At 54.8% G+C, this 21,532-nt stretch overlaps 1 protein-coding gene across 1 annotated transcript in view; it reads right to left on the bottom strand.

Moving 5' to 3' along the window:
- Positions 1-4,097: 4,097 nt before the first annotated feature.
- Positions 4,098-21,532, bottom strand: part of IL21R (interleukin 21 receptor) — a 34,176-nt gene continuing 16,741 nt past the window's right edge. Inside the window, exons 2-9 of the mRNA XM_043456399.1 lie at positions 19,069-19,132; positions 15,649-15,751; positions 12,363-12,562; positions 10,003-10,166; positions 8,779-8,956; positions 8,247-8,340; positions 7,759-7,843; positions 4,098-5,569 (exon numbers count right to left, since the gene is read on the bottom strand). Of these exons, the coding sequence (XP_043312334.1) occupies positions 4,847-5,569; positions 7,759-7,843; positions 8,247-8,340; positions 8,779-8,956; positions 10,003-10,166; positions 12,363-12,562; positions 15,649-15,751; positions 19,069-19,117 (1,596 nt within the window). The 5' untranslated portion in view covers positions 19,118-19,132 and the 3' untranslated portion in view covers positions 4,098-4,846. The remainder of the gene's footprint in view (positions 5,570-7,758; positions 7,844-8,246; positions 8,341-8,778; positions 8,957-10,002; positions 10,167-12,362; positions 12,563-15,648; positions 15,752-19,068; positions 19,133-21,532) is intronic.

The following is a 21,532-nucleotide window of genomic DNA, read 5'->3' as shown; positions in this document are numbered from 1 at the left end:
ATAGGCAGATGACACCACCCTTATGACAGAAAGCGAAGAGGAACTGAAGAGCCTCTTGATGAAGGTGAAAGAAGAAAGTGAAAATGCTGACTTAAAATTCAACATTCAAAGAACTAAGATCATGACATCCAGTCCCATCACTTCATGGCAAACAGATGGGGAAACAATGGAAACAGTGACAGACTTTATTTTCTTGGGCTCCAAAATCACTGCAGATGGTGACTGCAGCCATGAAATTCAAAGACGCTTGCTCCTTGGAAGAAAACCAATGACCAACCTAGACAGTGTATTAAAAAACAGAGAGATTACTTTGCCGACAAAAGGTCCATAAAGCTTTGGTTTTTCCAGTCAAAGCTATGGTTTTTCCAGTAATCACATATGGATGTGAGAGTTGGACCATAAAGAAGACTGAGTGCTGAAGAACTGATGCTTTTGCACTGTGGTGTTGAAGACTCTTGAGAGTCCCCTGGACTGCAAGGAGATCCAACCAGTCATTCCTAAAGGAAATCAATCCTGAATATTCATTGGAAGGACTGATGCTGAAGCTGAAACGCCAATACTTTGGCCACCTGCTGTGAAGAGCCAACTCATTAGAAAAGACCCTGATGCTGGGAAAGATTGAAGGCCAGACGAGAAAAGAACGACGAGGATGAGATGGTTGGATGACATCAGTGACTCAGTGGACATGAGTTTGAGCCAGCTCTGGGAAATGGTGAAGGACAGGGAAGCCCAGCATGCTGCAGTCCATGGGGTCGCTGCAGTTATGGACACCACAACTCATTGATTCAGTCAGGATAGGCTGGGTTACACTATGGTAACAATCAGCCTGCAAATCGTAGTGGATTACAATAAAGGATTTATTTCTTGCTCACAGTCCATGTCCATCACAGGTGACGCAGACGCTCTGCTCCACATCTCCCCACTCAAGACCCGGCTCTGATGGAGCAGCCCCCATCTCAAACACCTCTGGTCACTGAGCCACAGAGGAGCACTCTGAAGGACATCACGGCCGTCAGATCAGTGCTCTGGTCCAGAAGTGAGGCTTATCACTTCTGCTCACAATCCATTGGCCAGTCCTGGTCCTGTGGCACCATCTGACCACAACGGGGACAGGAGACCAAGAGCTGGAAACACTCGGTGAACAGTATGACGTCTACACCCAACGTACCTCAAAAGCCCAGGGGGAGTGTAGTTTCAGGCATGGCCGGATCCAAGACCTTAAGAGGTATTGTCAGGAATATGGGTCCACTTCCCAACTCTGCTTTCCAGTGTGTTGGCCTCATCTCAGATGGGCTGTTCCCTCCTGGTTCTCCCCTCTAACCCACCCCCATCCCCAGCAGCTCTGGGTTTAGTTCACCCCTACAGCTGAGCAGGAAAAGCATACGGACCAGCTCGGGTCACATGTCTGACCCTGAACCCTCACTGAGGCCAGGAGGATGGCATGCTCTCTGGGAGGGGCCTGGCCGTTCCCAGAGCTGGGGTTCTACACCCCCCCCCCAGTGATGCTGACACAAGCTCAGGCACCCAGGGGTGTTTCTGCCCTCCTGACCCAGGTGCCTTCCAGCAGAGCAAGGTGAGGAGAGTTTGGACTTGGGGTCAGGAGCCCAGAGTTCAAGCTCTGACTCTGACCTTTAATTCAGGGTGTGACCGCAGAAAAGTCACCAGTCCCTTCTGCATCTTTACTTCATTTGTTGAATGGATCTCCCGCCCCTGGGAGCCTGCAGATGGAAAAGGGCTGGGCCGGGAGCAGTGGGTGGCAGCCCCTGCCTCTAAAGACAGGGTTGTTAGTAACTGTATGGCCTGGACTCTGGGTGACAGGGGACCTACCCCCCACCCCCTCAGCCTGTGTTTAAGGCTTGGTCACACCTCCAGGCCTTTGCTCAAGCTCTTCCCTCTGCCTGAGTAGCTGGTTTCCCTTATAGCTCGTATTCATTTTTCAGAGCCCAACAAATACCACCTCCTCCCGGAAGACCCCCAGGGCCTTTCTATTGCCTGTTCTGATCTCCCATCCAAGTGCTGCGGTTGCCTCAGACCAGCTAGGAGTCAATTATAAACATGTCTTCCAATCCCGTGTTTAAAGCCATCGAGTTGGGAGCTTGAAATTGACCGTGATGAAATATTTACACCCTGGAAATAAGCAAACACTGCAAATCAGGCTTTGCTGAGGGCTCCCTGTGTGCCTGATCGGGGGTGAAGCAGCGAACACAAGAGGCGAAGCTGCTGCCTTCCTGGAGCTTGTGTTTGATATTTCATCCTTGTCTCCAGCAGCTGTTCATCCATCCATCCAGCCAACTGTTCTTCCTTCCAGCCTTGACCATCCTTCTATGCCTCCGTCCACCCACTAATGCACCCACTCGTCCATCGGTCATCCGTCCACCCTCTTCCTGCTACTCCAGCCCCCCAGGTGGGCCAGCTCCTGTCTCCCTTCTGCATCGACTTTTATGAGCTGGGTCCCCTTCAAAGACCCAAAGTGTCGGTGGGGAGCCCTTTCTGGCCCAGGCCAGAGACCCATGCCCCTCCCCGACCCTGGCCTGCCATCAGCCAGGGTCGCAGGTGTCCCCTCCCCCCCACACCTGGGCTCAGAGCTCTGGGTGCTGGAGAGCTGAGCTGCTTCCCCGGAGAGCCTGGGGCTCGTGGGGTGCCTGGAACCCCTGGTCTCCCTGAAGGTGTGAAAACCACAGCACACCTTGGCCCAAGCGTCTCCAGGGTGACGGCGGGGGGTGGGGAGGGCTGCTCACACCTGCAGGAGCTGCGGTTTCACACTTGTGCTCCCTCCATCTGCACCTCGCACATCCTGATCCCAGTCCCACTATTAAGACCATCAGTGTTCTAGAACTTTCAGAACCAAGAAATCCCGTGTTCTCTCAGCGACTTCTCCCAACCACCGGCCCCCCACCTTTTACAGAGAAGTCAGAGGAGCCATCGGCAGGATTGACAGGTCAGCCTCGTCCAAAAGCAGAGACAGGCCAGAGCTTCAGGCGCCGCCGTGCAGCCTGACTTTTGGGAAGGACCACGGGCCAGGCAGGGCCAGGCCAGGGCAGAGAGTCCCTCAGGACTCTGAGAACTGGTGGCTGAAACAGACTCCGCTATTTTAACCCTGCTCGGTGGCCTTGAAAAGCCTGCCTCTAAAGGTGAGCACCCTTAGGAGAAAAATGATCTCTTTTCCCTTCTTTTTGTTTTGATTTTTATTTTTATTGGGCTCTAGAGAAGGGGATAGGAGAAGGCAATGGCACCCCACTCCAGTACTCTTGCCTGGAAAATCCCATGGATGGAGGAGCCTGGTGGGCTGCAGTCCATGGGGTCACTAAGAGTCGGACACAACTGAGCGACTTCACTTTCACTTTTCACTTTCATGCATTGGAGAAGGCATGGCAACCCACTCCAGTGTTCTTGCCTGGAGAATCCCAGGGACGGGGGAGCCTGATGGGCTGCCGTCTATGGCGTCGCACAGAGTCGGACACGACTGAAGCGACTTAGCAGCAGCAGCAGAGAAGGGGATGGGGAATACATATGCAAGTCATTTCCCACTAGGGAGATGTCCATTCTGATTTTCCTGGGATCTTTTTTTCTTTTTTAAAGTAAGAATTGTTTGCAATGTGCAGCACCAATTTCCAGCTCCTGTGAAAAGCTGACGTTCAGTAAGTTGCCTTCAAAATGCCGCAAAGAAGTATTTTCTCAGCATCTTAATTTCACATTTCAGCAGGCTCTCTGACAAACCGTCAAGACCTTGACTTCCTCTAATTCCCCAGGATGAAAAAATAAGATGCCAGCGACCAGGACCATCGTGTCCTTACTGCCTAGTCCAGTGGCCTTCCCCTCCCACCGTGAGAGGAGGGTCCTCTCCCAGCATCCCAGCACCTGTGTGTACCTAATAAATATCTCTTGGGCGCATAATGGGAACAACAAACAGGCAGCAGGAGCCTGAAAACAAAATCTTGGTTGCTGAGGGGCTGATTCTAAGAAACAAAGCTGGTTTTCAGCCCAGAAGCCCCCAGGTGCCCCTCTGCAGGGCGGGACAGCCCGCAGGTACCTGGGTTGGGTCTGGTTTCTCAGCCCCATCCAACCTCTAGCACAGACCGTGGTCCTGGCCGCAGAAGGAAGGAAACAGATGTTTATTGAGGGTCTGGGCTGCACACCGTATGTGGGCAAAACCTCTCGGATTTCTCCAGAGGGTAGGTCAGGACACCCACATGGTCCAGACAGGAAACTCCAGCCCAGAGAGGAGAAGTGACTCGCGGAAAATGGCACAGCCAGGAGGTGTCAGAGTCAGGATTCAGAGCTACATCCATCGCCCGCCCCCCCAGTCTCCCCACACCCCCAATCTTCCCGCCCCCAGGGTCACTGTGGGCTCGCTTGGTCCCCTTTGCTGCCCCCTGCGAGGTGATGGGGAACAGTGTGGACCTTGTGCGGCTGCCAGAGGCAGGACCGGGGGGTGGGGGGCAGTGGGTGCTGGGCTCGTCTGCCCCAGGCAGGGCCCTGGTCCCAACGTGTGACTGGCCTCTTGGCACGTGTCGCGGGGGCCACTCCCATGTGCCTGGGAGGGAGGGAGGCTGTCCTCACGTGCACACAGGCACGTGCCGCTCACATTCATGCATACGGGGAACTCACATCGGCACAGACACACACGTGGCATCACCACAGGCGTGCTCCATGTCCACCCAGGCACGCAGTCCACACACACACACACACACGCGTGCACACACAGCCACACCAGGGAGTCCCCGAACCCCAGATGCACGCTGTGAACACCAGGCGCAGGGGACCCGTCGGGGAGACCAGGGCTGCAGGCCTCGTCACTCCACAGACCCTGGGGACCCCGTCCGCGGCTTGTGGCTCAGGAGCATCGCTAGCTGGCCTGGGACCCTGGCGGCGTAGGCGGAGGGGCCATGACCACCCACTGTCGGAGGTAGCTCCTGGGGGGTTCCTCGTCCCTGGGGCTGCTGAAGTCACTCCCCACCGGGCTGCCGCAGTCCGAGTCCGCAAAGCCGCTGTCAAATGTGTTCATGTCCAGGCCGACTGGGGGCGAGCCCGCCTCGCTGTCCGACGGCCCGGGTGTCCAATCCGCCTCATCCTCACAGGGCAGCCTTAGCCGGTCAAGGAGGCTGCCGGGCCTCACGGGGCCACTGGCTGAGACGCAGCCACAAGACAGGATCGTGGCCCCCGTGCTCAGGAGCGGGTCCTCGGTGCCCGGCCCAGGCTCCAGGCCGCTGTCCAGGTTCAGGGCAGGGTAGCCATCGTCCCCACAGGTGCAGGGCCAGGCACACAGCCCCTCCGCGTCCACCACAGTCACTGTGTCGATGGACACCAGGCCGTACAGCCGGTCCTTCTCCTGGCTGTAAACCGAGCTGCCCAAGCTGCCGGCGGTGGAGGGCACTGGGCCCCAGGAGCCCGGCTCAGGCGCCCCGTCGGCTTCCACCAGGTCTGCGGGCTCCGGCAGCTCCGTGGGCACCAGCCCCTTGGCTGCACCCTGCAGTGGGCACGGGCTGCACATCTCCAGGGCCAAGTGCACCCCTGGGCCCCAGGGTCTCAGCTCCAGGCTGGAGGCAGTGAAGGGTGTGCCCACCCATTTCTGCAAGAGAGGAAGGAACGAGAGTCATGGATGGGAGCAGGGAGAAGGGTGCTCAGTCGCTGGATCGTGTCCGACTCTGCGACCCCACGGACTATAGCCTGCCAGGCTCCTCTGTCCGTGAGATTCTCCAGGCAAGAATACTGGAGTGCGTTGCCATTTCCTCCTCCAGGGGATCTTTCCCACCCACGGATTGAAACTGCAACTCTTGCGTCCCCTGCATTGGCAGGTAGATTCCTTACCACTAGGGCCATCTGGGAAGCCCAGGGACAGGGGTGGGCCGTGTACGTATAAACAGACACAGAGACAAGATAGACAGTAAGAGAGACAGAAAGGAAGACTTCAGAATATAGAGAGATGGGGGTGGGGGAGATTAGCACCCCACTGTGTCCCTATTCAGAGATGGTCCCCCCCACTGTCCCTGCATCCCTGGGCCTCAGTTTCCCCACCTGTTGCAAGGAGCCATGGCTCTTGGCAGCCTACAGACGCAGACGATCCACTGCTCATTGGCCTGGAGTCTGTGTGGGTGTGGGGCCAAGACTCCCGAGTCATGGGGACCAAAGGGCAGGAGGGCCTGAGGACTGAGGGTCAGCGCCCCCACAAGGCCTCCTGTTTTATTTTCTTTGGAGAGATTTCTCCAAACCTTGCTGCTCCTGTTTATGTCCTTATGAGGGTGGACATGTGGCCAGGCAGAAGCCCCTCGCTTCTTGGGTCACAGCTGTGTCCCCCAGAGGCTCACGCAGTGCCTGGCAGACAGTGGGCGCCCCAAAAATGTATATTAAGTAAATGAATGAGCGGAGTAAATCAAGGACCAGCCACTCAGGATGGATAAGGTGGTGGTGTCAGTTGCTCAGTCGTGTCCAACTCTTTGTGACCCCATGGACCGTAGCCCACCAGTCTCCTCTGTCCATGGGATTTCCCAGGCAAGAATACTGGAGAGGGTAGCCATTTCCTTCCCCAGGGGATCTTCCTGACCCAGGGATCAAACCTGCATCTCCTGATAAGGGCTGAGGGCAAAGATGGACTGAGGCAGCCAGCCTTTAGCTTTAAGGGTCTCCCTGCCCTTGCCTGCTGGGGGTTCCCCTCATGATATGGGTCTCCATCGAGCCAGCAGAGGACATGCCTGAGGACTGAAATCTCCCAGTTTTGAGCCTCCTTGGTCAGAAAGCTCATCTCAGAACCTTGCTGAGGCCCACCACCCCTGATCCGAAGTCACTTCTCAGCTGTGTGGCCTTGAGCCAGTTACTTGCCCACTAACAGTCCTCACTCCACAGAGTGGATGTGGAGTTAAACGATAAATTGAATAACATCTGTGGAGCTCCTAGCAGAGCACCCGGTGCACCAGCGAGGGCGATATGAGTCTTGGTAAAACAAACACAGAACAGACGTAAGAGCTGAACTTCAGGGAAAGTGCAGAGGAAAGAGGAAAGGTTGGTTGCACGTGGGCTGGAACCTAGGCCCCGCCCCTGCCTGTCTCTGAGCCTGAGTCTCTGGTCTCCTCGTGTCTCCCCTGGGACAATGGAACACCCACCACCCACTCGAAGGGGCTGCTACGAGGGTGAAAGGGCGGAGGCGAGACGGTGCTCCGTGATGGCCAGGCAGCCGGCAGGTCGCACCTCCTGACTTTCAGGCTTGGCTGTAGCAGGCTGTCTGCCCTGCCTGCCATCACCACATCCTCTCTGCGGTGGCTGCCGCCTCCGGGCGGGGGGGGGGGGGGGGGGGAGGCGGGGGTGGGTGGCGGTAAATGGGTACAGAGAACCCATGGGTGCTGGCAGCGGGGGTGGGGGCCCCATGTATTTTGCAGGTGGGGCCATTTCCTTCCCAGAAGCTGCTCCCTCCCCACCTCCAGAGCCAGGGTTTCTACGAAAGGACTGGGAGGCCAATCTGGGGCTCAAGGGACCACCTGGCTCACCCTCTGCCCCAGTCTGACTCCTTGGCCTGAGAAATGCTGCAGGATCTTGTTGAACACTCATGCCAACCCTGCTCCATGGGAATTCCTTCCTGCACTCTGTGGATGGAGAGGCTGAAGCCACTTTGTGGATGGAGAGAATGAAGTCTGGCTCCGGGCTGGGTGGGGATCTGGATGTCCCTGACCTACAGGGTGGGGCTGGGGGGTCGAGGTGTGAAGGGAGACGCAAGCTCCCAGAAGGCAAGAGGCTCCGCGGGGCTCATCACAGGGTGGGGATGCTCACCTTGAAGTCTCCGCTGTGGCCCACGTACAGGGGCTGGAAGAAGGGCTTTGGGCTAGACACCTGCAGCCACACCTTTTCCCACGGCCTGGGAAGGCAGAGACCAGGTGAGTCCCCCAGCATCTCCCAGCGGGCAGCGGGGCCTCCTGCTCAGCTGCACCCCAAATGTGTCCTGCGGGGGACTCAGCATCTCCAAGACACAACTCTGGCCCTTCCCTTCCGCCCCTCTGCCCCAGGCCTCAATTTTCACATCTGTAAAATGGGGCAGCGAGTCTCCTGAAGGTGCACAGAGTTAAAAAGCTGGACTGCCGACTGTGTGCTGAGCCAATGCGGCCCCGCTCTGAGCCCCGACTTCCTCCTCCGCCCTCAATTCCACGGGGCTGTGAGGAGGAGTCAGGGAGTGGAGGCCCTGGGCACTCCAGCTCCTAGAGGTGTCCCCCAATCCTGGCCCAGGCTGAATCCCTCCCTGCCTCCTTGTGCCCTGGCCTCACCTCCAAGGGACCTTCAGGCCGAAGAAGACCAAGATGAAGCAGACCGGGATGAGCAGGATGGGAACCAGCTGAAGGTACAGGTCTCCCTTTCTCTCTGGGAAGGAAGCAAACAATGGGTGACATTGGCTGACCTTTATGAGAGGCCATGCGGGTGTGGGGGGCACTGGGTCCAGGCTGGAGGGGAAGAGGGCGGGAAGGCTGCTGGTGCCTCACAGTGGGAGGGACCTGGGTCCAACCCCCACCCTAGGCAAGTGATTTTAATCTCTTGGAGCCTCCTTTCTCTCATCTGCAAAATGGGCACAATAATTCCCACTTCACAGATGTATTGGGGGGATCAAACGCCCTGCCGAGAGACATGCCTGGCACCCAATGCAGGGCCTGGCAAGCAGGGGCCCTAGAAATGCTGTGGAGTGGCAACAAGCAGGAGCAGGACTCAGTGGGTACCCTCCAGCCAGGCTCGGGGTGGCTGCACTAGGACAAGATCTAGTACAAGGAGTGGGTGTCCATTCATCCATTCCTGTTTCACATCTACCTTCCGGCTGGGTGTGAAAGATGACTGGGTCGCTCCACTCGCTCCAGGTCCCCTGGAAGGAGGAACCAGGGCTGGGCCCTGCCCGCACCTGCAGCTCGTAGCTTGTGCCGTTGTGGAACTCCAAGGGGAGGAGAAGGATGCTTCTGGAATCCTCTGAGACAAGCTTTCTCCCTGGACTCTGTTGGCACAGGGAAAGGATGCACCTGAGTCATGAACCCCCAGTCCAGCCCCGCCCCCCAGCAGAACCATCCTCCACCAGCCCCCACAAAAGGGGCGGAATCTCTCCCACAAAGTCTCCGCCCCCTCCACAAGAATCAAGTCCCAGTCTGAGTTCTGGCCACTCCTGCCTGGGCAGGACAGACCCGTGGCCTCCCTAAGATATAGTGCTCTGTCCTGTTTCTCTCTGATCCAAGCTCATCCACTCACAGTCCTGGCAGGGGACCCTTCCTGGCTGGGCTTGGAAATGTCCCAGGAGCAGCAGTGACCATTCCTGGGAATATTTAACTGGCAGCATTCCAGACCTTGGGCACTTCTGTAATTCTTCAACAGCAGGTATTTTCCATAGTGGGCATTTCTGGGCATTTGTAACTACAGGCATCTTAGCAACCGATGCCTTCGGAAGTCTTCCATTGGGGACAGTCTGAACAATGGCATTTATGAAAGTCTTCAACTGGGACCATTCTAAAGGATGGATAATTCTAGATACTCTTCAGCTGTGACTGTTCTAAACATCAGGCCATTCTGGAACTCTTCAACACTAAACAAAGAACACCTTCAGAAGCCTTCACGTTTGAAACAACAGTCCCTCTGAACTTCCTTGGTTACAGATGCTTCTGGAAGTCTCCAGCGGTGGCCATTCTAAGTATACAGAGACAGTTCTAGGCTGCCCCATTTCTGAACCTTCTCCTACCGTGACAGAACTAGACTTGAGATAGAACCAGGGATGGTGCTGATCCCTTCCTCTTTGGCACGCTCATAGAAGAGGACACAGGGGCAGGAAGGAAGGGATTTTAAGGGGTCTCCTACCCCAGGGAAAAATGAGATGAGGACAGCATGGAGTGAGAGAGCGCCAGGGACAGCGTCCATCCCTGGCGAGTCCTTGGTTTCCGCTCTGGACCGTGAATTACAGGCTCACCTGTGGCTGCCCCGCCTCCCGCCTGGATGCTCTGCACAGCCCGTGCCCCCACCCCCGACCCCCTCCACCCAGTCCTCTGAGGGCCTCACCAGAGCCCAGGGTTCTCCAACCTTCCTGTACCGCAGCTCATACTGAAGTTTATCCTTCAGCGCGTAGACACGGTCCCTGGGAATGGAACTGGAACCGGAACTCCAAGAGATGTTATAATATCCAGAGAAGTTCACGGTCACGTTGAAAGGGGGAGATGGCTTGACTTACAGGAAAAAGCCAGAAAGAGAAAATTGGGATGAGATTTTGCAGCAACTGAGAAGGATGTGGTGATGGGAATAAATTCCCTTATGCCTGATTCATTCCTGATGAGATGAAGACCAGTGACCCTGAATGACTTGAGGTGAAGCACCCCGTCTCTGGGCCTTAGTTTACTCACCTGAGAAATGGGAGATTTAGATGAGATTGGGTTCCAAACTCAACCCAACCGGGCAGGGGACAAGACAGATGACACAGATTCGGAGACCAAGCCCTCCTAGCCTCAAGGGAGATGCTACCCCTCGAGGGGGCAAGAATGCAGACCGGTGGTGGCCATGGGGAAAAAAACCAAGACCCACATGTTCTCCATGTCTGTTTTTTTAACTTTACCTTCCTTGAGAAGTCAAGAGACTGTAATTAGCATCATGCTAATTAATTAGCACGAATTATGCTAATGATGGAAATTACCACCTCAGAGTGCCTGCGGGGCTGCTCTGCAGGAGCAGTTTGATGCCTGAAGGGGCCCTGGGGATGTGATGTGCATGCTGTCATCTGGACATTTTCTGGAAAGTGTAGGAGCAGGGATCTGAGTCACCACCCCACGCCCTCTAAGGTTCTGTGATCCTCCTTGCCACCCACCCCTGTCTCGGGGAACCTTAGCTCCTTGAGACAGAGGTTTTGTCCTCCGGTCAATGCTGGGTCCGCAGCTCCTAGGACAGAGCTGGTGCACAGTAGACTCTCAAGAGATGCTTGTGAAACCAACAAGCATCCCCGCCAGGGATTTCAAACAGCAACTCTGAAGCCGCGGACCACCACGAACTGTCACGGGGGAAGGCACGTGCTCAGGAGGTGGTGGGGGGCGGGAGGGGTTTCATTGTCCCCTGGGACTGGAAATGCTTCCAGGCCCTCTCCTCTTTTCCCCAGGCCAATGGAGGCCTGGTTTTCCACTTTCTGGTATGTCCTGGGCTGGGTGGTATGGACCAGAGCCCGGGATCAGGGATGGGGTCAAGGATAGGGGTCCAGGGCCCAGGAGGAGAAAGGGGCCTGGGGGTGGGGGAGAACACTGCCCCCTGCCAAATCTGGGCACAGGCCTGGCTTCAGACCCTGGCAGGGAGGGGGAGGCAGGGCCAGAGGGAAAAGTTACTTGGAGCCCCGCTGTGAGGTGGGGGGGCAGTGGGGCAGTCCCTTCTCCTCTGCAGGGGCAGGGGGAGGCTTGCTGTCTGCCCGGCTCTCTCAGAGGGGCAGGGGGGCACCCCTGCTCTGTGAACGAGCCACGCTTGAATCTGCGTGGCTGAGAGAGCATGCGGGCACCTGTGCCCATGCAGGAGCGGGCATGTGGGCAAGTGTCCAGGCTGGATAGGCCGAGGGTGGGTGGGACACCCCTGCGTATGTTCGAGGGTGTATTTATGAATGTGTGTATGTGAGAGAGAGACTGGGTGTGTCTGGGTGTGTGTGAAGCTTTGTTCACACCTTGTGTGGGGTGACACCCACAGTGAAATGATCCAAACCTGGACCCCCAGGGTGTGAATGACAGACACCTTCTCACCCCGCCCCCCACCCCACCGTTGGGGATCCAGGGCCAGAAACTCCCAAACCGCAGAGGCCGGGCCTTCCCAAGGAAGGCAGGACTCTCTTAGCAGTCTATGTTTGCATGCCTCTGGGCACGGGACTCTTATCCTCTCTCCCTGGAAATCTCACTTCAGACACACCAGGACCCAGCCTGGTTCTGGACCCAGAGAGACAACTGCTTCCACCAGCTGGGCCCCTTCTGCCTGTGGACTCCCACCTACCCCCAGCCTGGAGGGAGATGCCTAGCCTCACAGAGCCAATGAATGGGAGAAAACTCAGTGAGGTTTTTCTCTTGGGATCCAATGTCCCCCATAATCCGAACAGAATCCCTAAGAGTCAGGGTTCAAAGGACCCTCACTCTATAAATAGGGAAGCAGTCCAAGGTGACAGACAGGCAGGGGCTGAACCAGAACTGGAGGCCAAGGTCCTGGGTCCCAGTCCAACTCGTATCCATAACCCTGCTGCCTCTCTTTGGTTAAGACTCAAGCCTATTGATTGACCCATCACACTATAGCAAAAAGAACTCGAAGGAGAGGGAAGAACATAAGACAGGTCAGCCTTGAGGGTGGGCCTGGGGGGCCAGCTCAGTGACCATGCATTCTCCTAAGCTCTCTGGGGTCTGAGAGATACTCACTGTTCTCAGCCAGCAAAAAGCTGCGACAGTCCTGGGAGTAGTTGCCAGATGGGTCTGTCATGCTCACGTTGAATAAGTCGTCACCCAAGAAGAGGAACACATTCATGCGGCACGTGTACTCCGCATGGGTGGCATTGTGGGTGGACAGGAGGAGGCTGCAGGAGGTGACCTCATCCTCCAGTTCTTCATATGTGTCATGCCTTCAAAGACAGAGCAGCCAGTCATAGCTGGAGGCCAGCAGGGCTCAGGGCTCAGGGTCAGGGCCCAAGCCCAGAATCTTGGGGCTGGGAGGGATTTGAGGTGAGGCTGGGGGGTTACTTGGTCCAGCTGTTCCTTTCCCAGGGAAGATATTCCTTCCCTGAAGCAGCCCTGATGGACTGTGTCCAGGCCTGACTTAGATGCCTCCAGGGGACCAGGAACTCACTACCTCCCTTAAGAGCAGGCATGAATACGTGCTCAGTCGTTTCTGTTGTGTCCAACTCTGCGACCCTATGGACTGTAGCCTGCCAGGCTCTCCTGTCCATGGGATTCTCCAGGCCAGAATACTGGAGTGGGTTTCCAGGCCCTCCTCCAGGGGATCTTCCAGACCCAGGGATCAAACCAGTGTCTCCTGCATTGGCAGGCAGATTCTTTACCACTGAGCCACTGGGGAAGCCCCATTCGAGAGCAGTAGCTTTTAACTTTGGAAATTTGGGTCATTCTTTCCTGGACTGAGTCTAAATATATCCCTGTCAGTTCCATCAACTGGATCACTGTCCTAGAGGAAGGAAGCTAAGTATTTCAAGTCTCCCTGTTGCCCGCTTTCTGTCCCACATCTGATGCGTACCTAACAAGTGCTGTCCTCAGGGCCAAGATAAGAGCCAATTGAACTTTACCCCCTGCTTTGGGTGGCCTTCCAGGAACGCTGTTGGTGTAAAGTTAGGGGGAAATGCTCTGGCTTTTTAACTGCCAGTGAGCAGAAACAGTGGGTTTTGAAGTATACACAGGAGTTCACCAGATATTTATTCCCCTACCTACCACTTCAGGCTATGAACAAGATCACCCTCCAGGGGTAATATGGAGGCATGGACTCAGTTCTCTGGCAAGTATTTGCTGGAATAGAAACTTCTGCTAAAAAAAAAGGGGGGGGGGTCTCCAAGACTCTTAGACTGCATCCAGGGGGACCTTTAAAAATTCCCTGTCACCTCCATGCCTAAAATCCTCAGGTAGCTTCTCACCACCCACACAATAAAAGCTGGCCCCCGCCTACCTCTCCCCTCCTTCCCTGGTGATTCTCCCTCACCCTGGCTCACCCTGCTGCAGCCACACTGACCTCCTCCCTATTCCTCGAACTCACCAGCCTGTCCCCACCTCAGGACCTTTGCACATGTGCTACCCTCTGCCTGGAATGCCCTCTCCCCAGCTCCCTGACTACCTCCTTCTCACCCAGAGAGGCCTGGCCAGACCACCCTGGCTAAAGCACTCTCCCCGCCATGTTGCTGACTCTCTACTCCAGGGTCAAGATGCCTGGGCTTTAAAGCACTCAGTCTCAGAACGTATCCTGTCGGCTGTTTATGTGTTTATTGTCTGTCTTCCCTGCAGTGTGTCAGCTACAGGGCAGCTGGGACTTTGTCAGTCTTGGGCTCTACTGAGCCCCCAGTGCCTGCAAATGTCTGGCAAGATCTTAATAAATATGTTCTGAAGAAGTAAGTGAATGAATGAATGAATTGGTGACGACAGAATGAAAGCCATCTGTTTTCTATCCTGAGCAGTATATTGACAAAGACTCTCCTTGACCAGGCTCAGCTCAGGCTCCTTGGAACTCTCCCCTCAACTAGGGGCTGACTTTGGGGCACTGGCTAATTTCAGCAAGAATCCTGCTAAGTCAGCTTAGCCAGAATCGTCCATCCTTCATAACTGGTCAATTTCTTCATCCTCTGCCATTGCCCAGGTGATGTCTGATCACATTGGGCTGCCATCAGTTTAGGTCAGTTTATCTGGAAGCCCAATGACCCCTGATGTTTCCTCTTAGTGTTTTTCCATCCTCTGCCCTTCTTGGCTATAATAAATTCCCAGTTTTCCTTGCAGAATTCTGAGTCCAATCTCTCTTCCCCACACCAAAACCCCCGGCCCCTACACCTATCATGATGGTCTTGAATAAAATCTGCCTTGGGACTTCCTTGGTGGTCCAGTGGTTAATAATCTTCCTTCCAGGGCAGGGGGCGTAAGTTCGATCCCTGCTCCGGGAACTAAGTTGCCATGGGGCAAATAAGCCCGTGCACTGCAACTAGAGAGAAGCCCATGCATCACAACAAAGAACCAGTGCAGCCAATTTTTTTTTTAATCTAAAAATAAATAAATAAAATAAAAGCATGACCCCCTCATTCTGTTTTAAAAAATAAAGTGAAAAAAAAAATACACCTTACCATTCTTTAACAAGTGCAATAAACAATGTTTTCTTTAGCATTGTGCACTAATAGGGACCCGTGGATCTTGGAGTCAGACTGCTTATGTTTGAATCTCAGTTCCACCATTCACTGGCTGTGTGACCTTGGGCAAACTGCATAACCTCTCTGAACCCTAGTGTCCTCATTTGTAAAATGGGAGTAATAATTATGAGAATCAGAAGTGATCATTCATGTGAAGCATAGCGGGATGTTCGGCAGGTATTCAGTGTTCAAGACAGTCGTGGGAGTCTGGTCATCCTGAAGTCTCAAAACCACAGTCAGGCCTGTGTGGGCAAGAGAGTATGGTCTCTGTAGCCCTGCTTACTGGACGAGTCTCAGGAGCCCTGTGTGAACATCTGTAAGATGGGCAGACTGATTCCCAGACCACAGTCAGTGCTTCTCAGTTCATGGTCCCAGATCATGGTTCTCAGCCCATAGTAAAACCAAGTGCTATTGGTGAAAGGGCTGAGTGAACCCCCATGAAGTGGTAGATATTTTTAAATTGCTTAACTACCTGCTAGGTAGCTAGAAGCCTGCCAGGCTTCCCTGGTGGCTCAGTGGTAAAGAATCTGCCTGTCAATGCAGGAGATGTGTGTTCGATCCCTGGGTTGGGAAGATCCCCTGGAGAAGGAAATGGCAACCTACTCCAGTATTCTTGCCTAGGAGATCCAGACCAAGGAGACTGGTGGGCAACAGTCCATGGGATCGCAAAAAAGACACATAGACTACAGAACAACAAAACCCGCCAGGCACCCAGTCGGTCCAATTCAACCCGAGGTCTCTGGCGGTCCTGCCTCATCCCAGCCCTCCAGGGCTTCCCTGAATAGCATCTGCAGGGCTGGCGAGGCCCGGCCACTTACCAGGTGAGGGTGAGCGAGTCGGGGTGCCCGGCCCATGTCTCCAGGGTGCAGGTGATAGTCTCCACATAATCGGTGTAGCAGACAAGGTTGGAGCAGCCCCAGGCTGGAGGGTCAGGGGAGACAGAGGGGGGGTTGGGCGGGGGCTGCAGGGCTCACCACCCCCTAACCCCCCCTTGAGAGCTGGATGGTGAGGGGAAGCAGGGGTCCCTGGGCCATGATGAATATGATGATTCAAGGGCCACTGAGATTTAGGACTGGGGCAAGGGGGGGTTCTTGTCACCTGAGAATTCTGTTTTTGAGCCTCCCAAAATTTTGAGGCTGGCTGTGAGGATGAGATTCCTAAACTAAGCAGGTCCGCACCCTGGGCTCTCTCCACAAGCCCCGTGTCCAGACACCAGCTCATCATCCCTCCTGGCCAGCCGTCCTCTCAAGGTGGCACATCCTGAACGCCCAAGATGCCAGATGAATCTGCACATCCCACGAGAGGGATTCATGCAGCCAATGAGAGACAGGGAGGAGCCTTCTATTCCCCTGCAGTTGGTCTCAGACAGGACAAAGACCTCGGTGACCTGGAAGTGCACTGAGGGAGCAAGAAGTCCTCAGAAAACTGAGAAGCCCTTGAATATATTTGCCAAAATGTATGTATCCTACTACCCAAAGCACCACCACCAAGGTGGCACAGGTCTGGCCCACTCAGGCAATTTTGTTGGAAGATTTCATACTCTCCCACCTCCAATGTGAATTGCTTCACTTTGGTTCTAAAAACATAGGTCCAACCACAATTTAAATTTTGGTAAGTGCTTGACAAAATTCACTTAAGTTTTAGTTCAGTTTTGTTTTGTAAGATCAAGTGCCAACACTACTATTCCCCCACCCCCACATCCCTACTATTTACCAGAAATCTGTTCCCCTTTTAAGTGGATTCATTCTTAGTGGCTTTTTCCTATTTTTCCTTGACTAATGAAGATCCAGAGGATGGGAGTACATTCCTCCCAGGGCTCCGTCTAGCTCAGAACCTGGTTTCGGGGCCAAGAACATTGTTGCTGGAAACAGCTTTTATTTCTAATCCCACCACTATTTTATGGTCTTCCCTGGTGGCTCAGCTGGTAAAGAATCTGCCTGCAATGAGGGAGACCCCTGGGTTCGATCCCTGGGATGGGAAGATCCCCTGCAGAAAGGAAAGGCTACCCACTCCAGTATTCTGGCCTGGAGAATTCCACGGACTGTATAGTCCATGGGGTGGCAAAGAGTCGGACACGACTGAGCGACTTTCACTCCCCTTTCCACCATTTTACAGATGAGAATACTGAAGCTCTGAGATTGGGCTATGCCTCCTGTCTCTCTGGTCTGGGCTGATGAAACCCAGGAAAGGCAGAAGCTAATCTCTGCTGGTCCTTTACATCCGCACACATGGCAGACATTGCTAATCAATCATAGCACTCTCCAGTGGGTGTGGCCTCAGAACCCTCCGCACCGTTGAGAAGGCTTCCGGCAGACATTAGCAAGGGATCTGAGATGTGGAAACCAATCCTATTCTAGGAGGAGGCGTCCTTTGCAGAGGAACACAGGCCCTGTCGGTGGGCACGGAAGGGCGAGTTCAGATAATTTGTGGAGAAAAGAGGACAGATTTGGGCAGGACTCAAACCCATGTGGCCGTGTCCTCTCTGGTTCGTATCCTGGTTATTCTCTCTCGGGGCTCCAGCGCTTGGAGGGGAGCTGCCATTCCTGGGTAAGCTCGAGGCCACCAAGGGACGGCTTCTGTTGTTCAGCCACTAAATCACGTCCAACTCTTTTGCGATCCCATGGACTGTATAGCCCTCCAGTTTCTCTGACCATGGGACTTCCCAGGCAAGAATACTGGAGTGGGTTGCCATTTCCTCCTCCAGGGGATCTTCCCGACCCAGGGGTCGAACCTGCGTCTCCTGCATTGGCAGGCAGGTTCTTTACCACTGAACCACCTGGGAAGCCCTTACCAAGGGACAGTGAGTGAAGCTGCTCAGTCGTGTCCGACTCTTTGCGACCCCATGGACTGTAGCCTACCACACTGCTCCATCCATGGGATTTTCCAGGCAAGAGTACTGGAGTGGGTTGCCATTGCGTGTCTCAAACTTGGAATGAAACATTGAGGAGGGGACAGCAGTCCCAGAAACTAGCATGGAGGTGGCATCAGGGACCAGAAGGAGTAAAAACGCAATCGCCTGGTCAGTACCCTGAGCCCTGGGCAGAGAGCCCCAGGGCCACTCTCCCTCCACCCCCACCCCCACCCCACAGGGTTATCACAGCATGTGGGAGGCAGTGGGGACTATGGAAAGTGGACACGTGACGTGGACACGTGACTCACAACACCTCCGAGTCCCTGTTAGTAATCTGGGGACACTGGCTCCTTGAGGGGGGTGTGTGTATGGAGGTATTTAGATGCTATCATGATGGGGCAGCCCACGCCGCCTGCATGAGGCACTCAGCCAGTAAAAGCAGTTAAGACCACGGGAATCGGCAGATTTGGGAACCGATCCCAGCTCCGCAACTGCCGGCCTGTGTGGCCATGGACCTGCCCCCGCCCCCTCTCTAAGCCTTGGCTTCCTCAGCTGAGGACTGGGCATCAGGGCCGCAGGAACTTCACAGGCTGCTCAGCGGCGCCTGGGACACAGCAGGGGCTTGGAACTTATGCCCGCAGGGTGGGGAGCGGCAGCGGGTGACCTAAAGGCCCTTTAGAGCCAGGGCTGCTGACCACTCAGAAAGGAAAAACAAAGGAGTCTGACATCTGTTTCCTGACGGAGCTATTTGAAACTCTGGGTCTTTCGGTAAAAACCGGAGAGAAATGCCCATGAGTCAGCAGAGCCGCGGCAGAGGGCACCCCCGCCCTGCCCCCAGTCCAGCCCCTATTTGAGCCTGTGTGCTGTGTCCCGCCTCCTCCAGCCAGGCTTCCTGGATCTCTCAGCCCCAGCTCTGCCCCCAAGTCTAACTCCTGGCCTCTCCCAGCTCAGCGCTTAACATCTCCGGGGAATATCAGTGCCAGCACTGGACCCACGGATTGTTGAAAACCATCTCCTAGGAGATGAGGAGAAACTGAGATTAGACCACAGGCAGGACTTTCTCCCTCCAAGAACTGGGAGCTGGCCAAGGCAGAGAGCCATAGAGATGAATGATGAAGTCTCTTATCCTCCCCCCACTCAGCCTCCGCAGTCAGTGAGACCTGGAGACCCAGGACAGTGGGCTGGACCACGTGGGACTTGCGTGAACCCCTTCTCGATGGTGGAGCTCTCTGGTTGGATGGGCTCTGGTTGATGCAGAGAGGGCTGCTGCACCTGTGTCAGCTGTAAGTGGAAGGATGCTACAGGCTCCGACCCTCTAGCCCTGCCCTACAGCCTACAAAGCCAGCGTGGCCGCTCCCTACCTGCAGAACTCGGGGCAGCTACTTACCTCCCTGGAGCATTAGCAGGAGCAAAGTCGCAGCCCAGGCACTCGGCATGCTGCCTCCCGGAGCCTGGAAGAGACACACAGTGAGAGGGTGAGCCTGGGGTCCAGAGACCGCGGGACCCTGGACCGCCCCACTCTGGTCCGCATCCCTCCTTTGGAAGACTTGCCTCTGGGTTTCTTGGATTTGTTTATGAAAAAACAACAACAACAACAACAAGTGTTTGAGGAGCCCGTGGCTGCTCCCAAGCGTTCCTGTCCTTTAGAAGTGGCCGATCTGCACCCCCAGGGTCCCTCCCCACTTCTCCCCCGCCTTCTTCCTGGGCACCCAGCACAGTCACAAGTGAGAGGGGGATGGAAAGGGGGAGGAGCTCACTATTCAGAGATTCCGATAAACCTATTGCTGTAGCACGTGTCTGTATTTATCCATCTAGATAAGAAAGGGGAAAGTGGCTTGGAAAGTTGTATTTGATAAGCAGCGATATTTCCTTCCGATGAAATCCCCATGTTGATGTTAGCCCAATTACTTGGCTTCTTGTTGCTCTTGTTCAGTTGTGTCTGACTCTTTGCGACCCCATGGACTGCAGCACACCAGGTTTCCCTGAATTGGCTTCTCATTGAATAACAAATCCAAGATTAGACCACAGAGGAGACCACTACCTAATACTAAAATAAGCTTAGCCTGATAACTCAACCACAGAGCCTGCCTGGGTGAGCCCCCCAGGAAGCACCAGGGAACTCAGCCTGAGCGCATGCAGGCGCCGTGGACTACCTGATCTGCGTGAGATGGAGAAGAGACCTCTTTGGAGTCCCGAGTCAGCCTGTCCAGGAAAAGCAGACTTTGGTACCCTGGGCAGAGGAAAAACTCACCAGGCTGGCACTTTGCCAGCTGCACCCTCAGTTCTGTGTCTGCGTGGGAAGGTACCAGTCAGAGCCTGCTTACATGGCTTGCAGGATCTTATTTCCCTGACCAGGGATTGACCCTGGGCTCATAGCAGGGAAAGCATCAAGTCCTAACCACTGGCCCGCCAGGGAGTTCCCTCCCCAACACACTGAATAACATCACTGTTCAAATAAAATAATGTTGGCATAGATAGTATTTAAATCTGCTTTAAGGAGCTCTGCTCGTGCCTGGCTCCACGCCCTGGAGGAGTCTGATCATCACGCTTTAGGGATCTGGCGTCCCGTTAGAGAAGGTGGAGTGTGTGTCTGCCCTTCACTGGTGTATCCACACCTCTGACTCCAGCCTCAGCACAGGGCCTGGGATGGCTCTGTCCACATCGCTCCCAGCGGCTCCATCTGGGGCCAGAGGAAAAAGCACAAGAGCCTTTGCCAGTTTCAAGGCCCCTCATTCCTCAGCTTTGCACCAATGACAAACAAGCCCCTGGGGAAGGAGGGGATGTCTCTGCTGCTTCTGTCTTCCGGGCATCTCTTCTCCTTTTACGAACAGCCCCTCAAACTGAAGCTGACTTGAACCAGGGTGTGCACCCAATCCAGCCCTGACCAGGAAAGCACTCCACCCACCTGGTCAAGTGAGGGGATCAGACACAGAAACCAACCCAGGCAAGGCCAATGAGAGCCATCTTGGAATTTCTTCTAGAACTCTATTAAGAGGTAATCTTTTGGGAGCCTGCTAGAAGCTGGTAGCTATCTTTGTCATCTCTTGGTGGTGGTGGTTTAGTCACTAAGGCATGTCTGACTCTGGCGACCCCATGGGCTGTAGCCTGCCAGGCTCCTCTGTCTATGGAATTCTCCAGGTCAAGAATACTGGAGTGGGTTGCCATTCTCTTCTCCATTGTCATCTCTTAGAGAAATGTCAATCCTGAAAAATACAGATCCAGAGTTCCCATGGCAGCACTTGAGGGCCTGGATCCAGCTATATCTGATGTCCACACCTGGATTTGACATACACCAAAACCCCCCACCTATTTGGCAGAATTATTTTTCTGTGGCTTGCCATCTAAGATACCTGAAACAGTGGAACAGAACAAAGAGCCCCAATTTGTGGCCAGAGCATCTTGGAGCAAATAATAGCTCTTCTCTGGCTTTTCTAGCTCTCTGACCTCAGTTATCATCTCTAAACTGGGGACAGGAATGCACACGGCACCTGGCAGTTAAGGAGAGTCAGTGGGAAAGCAGACGCGGCAGTGCTCTGTGAACCGTAAAGTGCTGTCCAAGGGGGCTGGGTTCTTGCTCTTCCTGGCCAGTTGCTCTGAATTGCTCGGCAGTCTCCAGCATCCCAGGCCCCTTCATGCCTCCCTGACTTTGCATGAGACAAGTTCCTGTGCTGAGTCTGCTTTTTAGACACCTCCCCCCACCCCACTCAGTCTTCATGGCCCATCTGCTCTATCCCTGCATCCATGAAGCTATGCTGGAATGTTCTAGAACTCCTGCCACTTACTGCCTTCAAGGTTCTCACCAGTGCTGTGAGCTACTTGCTGTTTCTCTTTACCTGACCTCACAGTTTTTG

Source organism: Cervus canadensis, chromosome 32 (genome assembly GCF_019320065.1).
Source record: "Cervus canadensis isolate Bull #8, Minnesota chromosome 32, ASM1932006v1, whole genome shotgun sequence".
NCBI classification, from domain to species: Eukaryota; Metazoa; Chordata; class Mammalia; order Artiodactyla; family Cervidae; genus Cervus; species Cervus canadensis.
This window is presented reverse-complemented; position numbering and strand designations above follow the sequence as displayed.